General features: G+C 46.5%; 1 protein-coding gene across 1 annotated transcript in view; it reads left to right on the top strand.

Moving 5' to 3' along the window:
• RNF31 (ring finger protein 31) overlaps positions 1–11,303 on the top strand; it is a gene marked incomplete at its 3' end in the record, with an annotated part of 34,894 nt that overhangs the window by 16,100 nt on the left and 7,491 nt on the right. Inside the window, exons 13-19 of the mRNA XM_029285319.1 lie at positions 611–793; positions 893–1,102; positions 1,956–2,129; positions 3,219–3,317; positions 4,563–4,652; positions 5,571–5,685; positions 7,704–7,822. Coding sequence (XP_029141152.1) covers positions 611–793; positions 893–1,102; positions 1,956–2,129; positions 3,219–3,317; positions 4,563–4,652; positions 5,571–5,685; positions 7,704–7,822 — 990 coding nt within the window. The remainder of the gene's footprint in view (positions 1–610; positions 794–892; positions 1,103–1,955; positions 2,130–3,218; positions 3,318–4,562; positions 4,653–5,570; positions 5,686–7,703; positions 7,823–11,303) is intronic.

The raw sequence follows: 11,303 nt of genomic DNA, 5'->3' as shown, positions 1-11,303 counted from the left end.
CTTTTAAGAATAATTTTAACTGCACAACTTTAAATATTGGTTTAATTTGGTTTTATCTGGTGGGGGTTGTAAACATGTCTATGTTTTTAAATATGTTGTGAGCCGCCCTGAGTCCCGTTGGGAGAAGGGCGGGATATAAATCAAAACAAATAAATAAATAAATAAATAAATAAATAAAGAGGGAAGCAATATAAATATAAATATCCTTTCTCTCTAACTCGTTTTTCTAGCCATTGATAAAAATTGTCCCATGTTCTAAAAGTACACGGAGTCTTCTTTCTCTTTTCTCTTTAATGTCAATCTGTCCCATTTCTGCACAATCTAATTAGTTCTTCTTCCGTCGGTAAGTTTTCATTTTTCCCAAGATTGGGCAAATACAATTCTTGCTGCGACTAGTACATCTAAAAATAAGTATATACAATCGTTCTCATAGTTTCCTCCTATTATTCCTAACAGAAACAGTTCTGGCTTAAAATCTATGTGTTCTTTAGTCATTTTCTCCAACCATAGGTGTATTTTTTGACCAAAAACTTTTAGCTTTAAGGCATGTCCACCAGATATGGTAATAAGGACCTGGTGTCTTTTTTGGATCTTGAATTTCGCTCAACAGGTGCGGGAGCTGAAGTCTCTGGGCTTCGAAGAGCGGGGCTCCGTCTTGCAAGCCCTGTACGAGAACAACGGGGACTTATGGCGCACGCTGGTACAGCTGCAGCGGGCCCGCTTAGCGCCGTTCCACCAGCGGCTGTGGGAGAGCGAAGACCCTCCCGTGGACTTCCAGAGTGCTGACCGACAGGTGAGCGAGAGATGAAGAGGAGGGATCAGGAGCCGCTTATCGCCGCTGGCTGGGCCGCGGGAAGTACCACTTGTCCTTTCTCGTCTTGTTCCTCACCAGGCGCTGCTGCGGCGTCTCCTGGCCTCGCTGTCTCTGCCCAGCTGGGGCCGGGCCGAGTTGATGGTCTCGCTGATGCTCGAACAGCCAAACGAAGGCTGGGAGTTGGCCGACATCGTGGAAGCCGTCAAGGCCTCCCCAAACCGCGACTTCATCAAACACTGGCTGAGCTGGGAGTGTGCTGTCTGCAGCCTGGCCTTGCCCAGGAACAAGGTACCGACGGGCGATTGGTGTCCCAAAAGGGGCCGATTGGATTGTCTCCGATCCGTAAACTAAGTCCACTTTTTCGTTGTTGGTTTGAGCGCTGACAATTGTTCCTCCTTTTCGCCTGAATTGTCGGTGGGGTTTCTCAGTCGTCCAGGATCACGTTTGTCCCAAAGGTGTTTTTTTTTTCCCCAGGAGGCAACTGGACTTTCTTGTTTTTCTTTGAAGAGGTTTCCAGAAGCTTATTTAGCTCTGACTGGATGGTAGGGAATAGATGGATTTATACTTCTTGCAGACAGCTGGTCATTTGGCTTCTTTTAGAGAGTCGTTGAGGCCACTTGGAGGTTTGCCTGTGTCCTCAGTTGTCCCAAAGATGCTTTTTGAAGGGGCAACTGGAGTTTCTTGTTTTTCTTTGAAGATGTTTCGCTTCTCATCCCAGAAGCTTCTTCAGTTCTGACTGGATGGTGGGGAATGGAAGATTTGATATTCCTTGCACCGGTGACCTTGAGGAGACAGATAAACCTCCAAGTGGCCTCAACAGCTCTCCAAAGAATGCAAATGACCAGCTGTCTGCAAAAGAATATAAATCCTTCCATTCTCTCACCATCCATTTGCATCTGAATGGGCACGCGACAACGGTCATAAGTGCAAAAAAACCCACCCATAAGTCACTTTTTTCCCCCAATGCCGTTCTAACTTTGCACGGTCACTAAACAAATGCTTGTAAGCCGAGGACTATTTGTATTTAAGAGCAAACGGAGGGGAATTTCTCGGGAATCCTTGGATACTTTCGGACAGAAAAAACAGATCCCAGTTTTTGGTTCCCCACCCTCCCGCCAACCTCTCCTTCTCTGTTTTTCAGATGCAGTCACTAACGTCGTGCGAGTGCACAATTTGTCCAGAGTGTTTTGAGCTTCATTTCACCATCGCCGTGAAGGAGAAACACATTACCGATTTGGTGTGTCCGGCTTGCTCCGAACCGGAGATCAGCGACGAGACGGAACTTCTTAATTATTTTTCCACCCTTGATATTCAGGTGATGTTACTCCTGCTCCGTTACCCCATTTGACGGGGGGGTGTGGGGGTTTCCCGGCTGCCATCGGGGGGGGAAGGGGGTGTCTTGTTTTGGTGCTGGTCTTCTTTTTGAGTGTTCAAATTTTTATTAGTTTATAATACACACACATACATACATATACATATACATATATTATAAATATATAAGTTTTAAGAAGAGACTGGACAGCCATTTGTCTGAAATAGTATAAGGTTTCCTGCCTGAGCAGGGGGTTGGACTACATGACCTCCAAGGTCCCTTCTAACTTTATTATTATTATTATTATTATTATTATTATTATTATTATTATTATTATTATTATTATTATTATTATTATTATTATTATTATTATTATTTATATATATATATATATATATACACACACACATATAAATACATAAGTTTTAGGAAGAGACTGGACAGCCATTTGTCTGAAATGGGATAGGGTTTCCTGCCTGAGTCAGATTTTTCCAGGATGTGTGGTGGATTCTTTGCAAACTTTTTTTTTTGGGGGGGGGGTCTGCCTAGGTTGTTGTTGTTGTTAGTTGCAAAGTCGTGTCCGACCCCTTGCGGCCCCATGGACAACGTTCCTCCAGGCCTTCCTCTACCATCTTCTGGAGTCCCTTTAAGCTCACGCCGACTGCTTCCGGGACTCCATCCAGCCACCTCATTCTCCGTCGTCCCCTTCTTCTATTGCCCTCAATCTTTCCCAACATCAGGCTCTTCTCCAGGGAGTCCTTCCTTCTCATTAGGTGGCCAAAGTACTTGAGTTTCAACTTCAGGATCTGGCCTTCTAAAGAGCAGTCGGGGTTGATCTCCTCTAGGACCGACCGGTTGGATCGCCTTGCAGTCCAGGGGACTCGCAGGAGTCTTCTCCAGCACCAGAGTTCAAAGGCATCCATTCTTTGGCGCTCAGCCTTTCTTATGGTCCAACTTTCACAGCCATACATTGCCACTGGGAAAACCATGGCCTTGACTGTACGCACTTTTGTTGGCAGGGTGATGTCTCTGATTTTTAGTACGCTGTCTAGATTTGCCACCCTCAATTCTTTTAATTGGGCTTCTCTACAGTTGCGCAGCTGTTTGGATCAAGAGACGTACGACCTCTTCCATAAGAAGCTGACCGAACACGTACTTATGCAGGACCCCAAGTTTCAGTGGTGCACGCATGTGAGTAGCACTCCCCCCTGGTGTCTTTTGTTTCCAAATAAAAGGGGAGAAGAGCCAAAAGTCGGGGTGCGTGTGAATGAGAAGGGAACCCCTCAAAAAAGTCAATAAAACGAGTAGACCGTTTTTCTAAGAAACGGGGACGCCTAGGGATAGATGGCTGCTTTTCCCAACTGGGAGCTTTCCAGGTGGGTCGGGGGACTACAATGCCCATCATTCCACTAATGAGCCCAGTTGGGGTGAGGGGAGTCATAGTCTCATGGATCTCAGTAGGTTTCCTGGCTTGGGAATGGGTATTTGAGTCAAACCTGCTCGCTTAGGGAGACTGTAGAAATAAATTGGTTTCCTGCTCTGGCTGTTTGAATTTGCTCGGTATCTAAAGAAACTTTGATCCAGAATTGTGGATTGTTATTATTGGTCCACTGCTTAAGGAGCCAGGCTAGAAGCCAGGACACTGTGAGTTCTAGTTCTGCCTTAGGCGTGAAAGCCGACTGGGTGTCTTTTGGCCAATCCCCAGGAGACGGTGAGTTCTAGTCCCACCTTAGGCATGAAAGCCGGCTGGATGTCTTTGGGCCAATCACTAGGAGACGGTGAGTTCTAGTCTCACCTTAGGCACGAAAGCCAACTGGGTGTCTTTGGGCCAATCACTAGGAGCCTGGGAATTCTAGTCCCACCTTAGGCATGAAAGTTGACTGGGTGACGTTGGGCCAATCATCAGGAGCCTGGGAGTTCTAGTCCCACCTTAGGCATAAAAGCCGGCTGGGTGACTCTAGGCCAATCACCAGGAGACGGTGAGTTCTAGTCCCACCTTAGGCATGAAAACCGGCTGGGTGACTCTAGGCCAATCACCAGGAGACGGTGAGTTCTAGTCCCACCTTACGCACGAAAGTTGGATGGAAGGATGATTGTGGGCCAAGCACTCTCAGCCCAGCCCAACTGACAGGGTTGTCATTACAGGGAAAATAAGAGGAGGGTGGAGTATTGGATAAGTTTGCCAGTTATTTATAAAAATAATCAAGACATGGAGATAAATAAATAATAAACATCCGTTCACACCCTTCGGAGAGGACTAAGAGCTGGTTGTTTTTAAGGCGAGTCCAAATGTCCAGCTGATGGAGAGAATGTGCATGGACTCGGTCCAGTTCAATTTCTTTCTCCTTTAAGGACGGTCTCTGCATCCACTTCCTGGAGTCAGGAAGATCCAATCGCAGCCTGGGCTAGCATGGATTTTTTTCTCCTTCTCCTTAGTGCTCTTTCGGTTTCATCTACGAATCGGAGCAACTGGAAGCCAAATGCCCCCAGTGCCGGAAGAGTTTTTGCGTCCAGTGCAAACGTCAGGTTGGTGAATCTTCTCTGTTAAGATATTTTGAGTAGAATAGACTAGAACAGAACAGTATACAACAGAACAGAGTAGAACAGAACAGAACAAATGGAATGGAATGGAATAGAAATAGTGGAGTGGAATGGAATGGAATGGAATAGAAAATATAGAATAGAATGGAATGGAACGGAACGGAACAGAACAGAATAGAATATATGGAAGGGAAGGGATGGGAATGGAATGGAATAAGAAATAGAATGGAATAAATAAGAGAAGAGAAGAGAATAAATTCAGAATAGAATAGAAATAAGAATAGAATAGAATAAGAAGTAAAAATAGAATAGAAATAAGAATAAAATAGAATTAAAAATAAGAATTAGAAATAAGACTACAATGGAATGGAATAGAATAAAAGAATAGAATAGAATAGAATAGAAATAAGAATAGAATAGAATAGAATTAGAAGTAAGAATAGAATGTAATAGAATAGAATGGAATAGAATAGAATAGAAATAAGGAATAGAATAGAAATTAGAATAGAATAGAATAGAATAGAACAAGAAATAAGAATAGAATTAGAAATAAGACTTAGAAATAAGACTACAATGGAATGGAATAGAATAAAACAGAATAGAATAGAATAGAAATAAGAATAGAATAGAATAGAAATAAGAATAGAATAGAAATAAGAATAGAATAGAAATAAGAATAGAATAGAATTAGAAGTAAGAATAGAATGTAATAGAATAGAATAGAAATAAGGAATAGAATAGAAATTAGAATAGAATAATAGAATAGAATAGAATGGAATGGAATGGAATGGAATAGAATAGAACAAGAAATAAGAATAGAATTAGAAATAAGAATAGAATAGACCAGAACAGAACAAGGCTAACTGCTGAATTTGGGGTGTCTTTTCTCTTCCGCGGCGCCAGTGGGAACCCCAGCATCAGGGTCTGAGCTGCGAAGCGTTCCTGGAATGGAAGCGAACCAACGACCCCGAATACCAGGCGCAGGGCTTGGCGATGTACCTCCTGGAGAACGGCATCGGTGAGGATTTCGCCCCCAGGTTCCTTTTGGGACACCAACCGAGTTTCCTACACTAAGCGGGGAGTTTGATTTTAATTTTTTTCCCAATTCACCAGGCTAGAAAGCAAAAGATAGTGATCGTCCCATTTTAGGCATAAAAGCCAGCTGGGTGACTTTGGGCCAATCCCCAGGGAGACGGGGAGTTCTAGTCCGGCCTTAGCCATGAAAGCCAGCTGAGTGACTTTGGGCCAATCACCAGGAGACTGGGAGTTCTAGTCCCGCCTTAGCCATGAAAGCCAGCTGGGTAACTTTGGGCCAATCACCAGGAGACGGGGAGTTCTAGTCCCGCCTTAGCCATGAAAGCCAGCTGGGTGACTTTGGGCCAATCACCAGGAGACGGTGAGTTCTAGTCCCACTTTAGCCATGAAGGCCAACTGGGTGACTTTGGGCCAATCACCAGGGGGCGCTGAGTTCTAGTCCTGCCTTAGCCACGAAAGCCAGCTGGGTGATTTTGGGCCAATCCCCAGGAGACGGGGAGTTCTAGTCCCGCCTTTGCCATGAAAGCCAGCTGGGTGACTTTGGGCCAATCACCAGGAGACGGGGAGTTCTGGGTTGTATAAACAGAGGCATAGAATCATGATCACGCGAAGCATTAGTACCGCTTTGTAAAACCCTAGTAAGGCCACACCTGGAATATTGCAGCCATGTTTTGGTTGCCATACTACAAAAAAAGATGTTGAGACTTTGGAAAAAGTTCAGAAAAGAGCAACTAAGACGATCCAAGGCCTGGAGACTAAAACCTAGGAAGAACTGGGTTTGGCCAGTCTAGAGAACTGGGGAGTTGGGGGGGGGGACACAATAGCAGTCTTCCAGTATCCGAGGGGCTGCCCCAAAGAAGAGGGGGACAACTTGTTTTCCAAAGCACCAGAGGGCAAGACAAGAAGCAATAAAAGAAAACTAAGTCAATGAGAGAAGCAACCTAGAATTAAAGAGAAACTTCCTAACAGTGAGGACAATTAACCAGTGGAACAGCTTGCCACCAGAAGTTGTGGGTGCTCCATCAACTGAAGGTTTTTTAAGAAGAGACCGGACAGCCACTTGTCTGAAATTGTGTAGGTTCTCCTGCCTGAGCAGGGGGTTGGACTAGTAGACCTCCCAGCTCCCTCCCTGCTCTCTTCTATTCTAAAGGCAGATAGGTATAGGACAGGTATAGTATAGGGGGTACCTTGCTCAATAGTAGCAACTGTGAGAGGGACCTCGGAGTCCTAGTGGACAATCACTTAAATAGGAGCCAGCCATGTGCTGCAGCTGCCAAAAAGGCCAACACAGTGTTAGGCTGCATTAACAGAGGGATAGAATCAGGATCACGTGAAGTGTTAATACCACTTTACAAGGCCTTGGTAAGGCCACACTTGGAATACGGCATCCAGTTTTGGTCACCACGATGTAAAAAAGATGTTGAGACTCTAGAAAGAGTGCAGAGAAGAGCAACCAAGAGGATCAGGGGACTGGAGGCTAAAACATATAAGGAACGGTTGCTGGAATTGGGGATGTCTAGTTTAAGGAAGAGAAGGACGAGGGGGGACAGGATAGCAGTGTTCCAGTATCTCAAGGGCTGCCCCAAAGAAGAGGGAGTCAAGCTATTCTCCAAAGCACCTGAAGACAGGAGAAGCAACGGATGGAAACTAATCAAGGAGAAAAGCAACCTGGAACTAAGGAGAAACTTCCTGACAGTGAGAACAATTAACCAGTGGAACAACCTGCCTCCAGAAGCGGTGAATGCTCCAACACTGGAAGTTTTTAAGAAGAGACTGGACGGCCATTTGTCTGAAATGGGATAGGGTTTCCTGCCTGAGCAGGGGGTTGGACTAGATGACCTCCAGGGTCCCTTCCAACTCTCTTATTCTATTCTATTCTATTCTATTCTATTCTTCACTTTATTCCTCCAAGGTCCCTTCCAACTTTGTTGTTGTTGTTGTTGTTATTATTATTATAGACAAGCCAATAAATACAGTTCCCCTTTTTTTCTCTTTTTCCAGCGTGTCCCAAATGCAAGTTCTCGTACGCACTGGCCCGAGGGGGCTGCATGCATTTCCAGTGTTCCCAATGCAGACATCATTTCTGCAGTGGCTGCTACGGGACCTTCTATGCCTCCAACGTAAGGATGCTCAGGGATTGTGCATTTGTGTGTGTGTGTGTGTGTGTGTGTGTGTGTGATGCAAGCCTGGAACTCGGTCCGCTGTTGCCATTCAATTTCCCCCTTATAGGCCTTGGTAGAGGTGAATTTGGAGAATGGAGGCCGAGACGGTGAACAAAAACCCACAGGAAAATATAAGATACAGGGAGTCCGCGACTTAATGTTGAAGCCAAAATTTTCCAGGACAGTTAAGGGAGCTTCGCCCCCTTTTACGACGGTTTTCGCCACCGTCGTTCAGCGGATCACTGCGTCTGTTAATGAACAGCACGGTTTGAATGTGGCTTTCCCCGTTGTTTTTGCTTATCAGAAAGTCGCAAAAGGGGATCGCGGGACCCCCCCGGGCGACGCTGCAACCGTCATAAATGTGAGTCAATTGCCGAGCCTCTGAATTTTGATCAGGTGACTGTGAGCGATGGTGCAACGGCCGCTAGGCGTGAAAAACAGTCCTTTTTTCAGGACCGTTGTGACTTTAAACCGTCACTAAATGAAACTGCTGTTAAGTGGAGGACTTTCCGTAGCGTGAGGAACGGACTTTAAAATGCTGGAACTCTGCTCTTTTGATAGCGGNGCCCCCAGGTTCCTTTTGGGACACCAACCGAGTTTCCTACACTAAGCGGGGAGTTTGATTTTAATTTTTTTCCCAATTCACCAGGCTAGAAAGCAAAAGATAGTGATCGTCCCATTTTAGGCATAAAAGCCAGCTGGGTGACTTTGGGCCAATCCCCAGGGAGACGGGGAGTTCTAGTCCGGCCTTAGCCATGAAAGCCGGCTTGGTGACTTTGGGTCAATCCCCAGGAGACGGCGAGTTCTAGTCCTGCCTTAGCCACAAAAGCCAACTGGGTGACTTTGGGCCAATCACCAGGGGGCGCTGAGTTCTAGTCCTGCCTTAGCCACGAAAGCCAGCTGGGTGATTTTGGGCCAATCCCCAGGAGACGGGGAGTTCTAGTCCCGCCTTTGCCATGAAAGCCAGCTGGGTGACTTTGGGCCAATCCCCAGGAGACGGGGAGTTCTAGTCCCGCCTTTGCCATGAAAGCCAGCTGGGTGACTTTGGGCCAATCACCAGGAGATGGCGAGTTCTAGTCCCGCCTTAGCCATGAAAGCCAGCTGGGTGACTTTGGGCCAATCACCAGGAGACGGGGAGTTCTAGTCCCACTTTAGCCATGAAGGCCAACTGGGTGACTTTGGGCCAATCACCAGGGGGTGCTGAGTTCTAGTCCTGCCTTAGCCACGAAAGCCAGCTGGGTGACTTTGGGCCAAGTCCCTCTTTCTCTCAGCCCAACTCACCTCACAAGATCGTTGTTACACAGAGAACGGGAGAAAAAAGGTGTGCTGGCTATGTTTGCCGCCTTGAATGACCAAAAAAGCTAATACAATCCTGGGTTGTATAAACAGAGGCATAGAATCAAGATCACGCGAAGCATTAGTACCGCTTTGTAAAACCCTAGTAAGGCCACACCTGGAATACTGCAGCCACGTTTTGGTCGCCACACTACAAAAAAAGATGTGGAGAGACTTTGGAAAAAGTTCAGAAAAGAGCAACTAAGACGATCCAAGGCCTGGAGACTAAAACCTAGGAAGAACTGGGTTTGGCCAATCTTGAGAACTGGAGAGCGGGGGGGGGGACCACAATAGCAGTCTTCCAGTATCCGAGGGGCTGCCCCAAAGAAGAGGGGGACAACTTGTTTTCCAAAGCACCAGAAGGCAAGACAAGAAGCAATAAAAGGAGAGAAGCAACCTGGAATTAAAGAGAAACTTCCTAACAGTGAGGACACTGTTAACCAGTGGAACAGCTTGCCACTAGAAGTTGTGGGTGCTCCATCAACTGGAGGTTTTTAAGAAGAGACCGGACAGCCACTTGTCTGAAATTGTGTAGGTTCTCCTGCCTGAGCAGGGGGTTGGACTAGAAGACCTCCCAGGTCCCTTCCCGCTCTCTTCTAAAGGCAGATAGGTATAGGACAGGTATAGTATAGGGGGTACCTGGCTCAATAGTAGCAACTGTGAGAGGGACTTCGGAGTCCTAGTGGACAATCCCTTAAATAGGAGCCAGCCGTGTGCTGCAGCTGCCAAAAAAGCCAACACAGTGCTGGGCTGCATTAACAGAGGGATAGAATCAGGATCACGTGAAGTGTTAATACCACTTTACAAGGCCTTGGTAAGGCCACACTTGGAATACTGCGTCCAGTTTTGGTCACCACGATGTAAAAAAGATGTTGAGACTCTAGAAAGAGTACAGAGAAGAGCAACAAAGAGGATCAGGGGACTGGAGGCTAAAACATACAAGGAACGGTTGCAGGAATTGGGTATGTCTAGTTTAACGAAGAGAAGGACGAGGGGGGACAGGATAGCAGTCTTCCAGTATCTCAGGAGCTGCCCCAAAGAAGAGGGAGTCAAGCTATTCTCCAAAGCACCGGAAGGCAGGACAAGAAGCAACAGATGGAAACTAACCAAGGAGAGAAGCAACCTGGAACTAAGGAGAAACTTCCTGACAGTGAGAACAATTAACCAGTGGAACAACCTGCCTCCAGAAGCTGTGAATGCTCCAACACTAGAAGCTTGTAAGAAGAGACTGGACAGCCATTTGTCTGAAATGGTGTAGGGTTTCCTGCCTGAGCAGGGGGTTGGACTAGATGACCTCCAAGGTCCCTTCCAACTCTCTTATTCTATTCTATTCTATTCTATTCTATTCTTCACTTTATTCCTCCAAGGTCCCTTCCAATGTTGTTGTTGTTATTATTATTATTATAGACAAGCCAATAAATACAGTTCCCTTTTTTTCTCTTTTTCCAGCGTGTCCCAAATGCAAGTTCTCGTACGCACTGGCCCGAGGGGGCTGCATGCATTTCCAGTGTTCCCAATGCAGACATCATTTCTGCAGTGGCTGCTACGGGACCTTCTATGCCTCCAACGTAAGGATGCTCAGGGATTGTGCATTTGTGTGTGTGTGTGTGTGTGTGTGTGTGATGCAAGCCTGGAACTCGGTCCGCTGTTGCCATTCAATTTCCCCCTTATAGGCCTTGGTAGAGGTGAATTTGGAGAATGGAGGCCGAGACGGTGAACAAAAACCCACAGGAAAATATAAGATACAGGGAGTCCGCGACTTAATGTTGAAGCCAACATTTTCCGGGACAGTTAAGGGAGCTTCGCCCCCTTTTACGACGGTTTTCTCCACCGTCGTTCAGCGGATCACTGCGTCTGTTAATGAACAGCACGGTTGTTAATTGAATGTGGCTTTCCCCGTTGTTTTACTGTAATGCTCTATACATGGGGCTCCCTGTGGGGAGCATCCGGAGACTGCAACTGGTCCAGAATGCGGCCGCGCGGGCGGTGTTGGGAGGGACTCGTCGCTCCCATGTAACACCGCTGCTGCGCGAGCTGCACTGGCTACCAGTGGCTTTCCGGGTGCGCTTTAAGGTGTTAGTTACCACCTTTAAAGCGCTCCATG

Source organism: Protobothrops mucrosquamatus, unplaced genomic scaffold (genome assembly GCF_001527695.2).
Source record: "Protobothrops mucrosquamatus isolate PMUCROS unplaced genomic scaffold, P.Mucros_1.0 scaffold1499, whole genome shotgun sequence".
Taxonomy (NCBI): Eukaryota; Metazoa; Chordata; class Lepidosauria; order Squamata; family Viperidae; genus Protobothrops; species Protobothrops mucrosquamatus.
The sequence above is the reverse complement of the archived record's forward strand: the minus strand, read 5'-3'. Positions and strand labels throughout refer to the sequence as shown.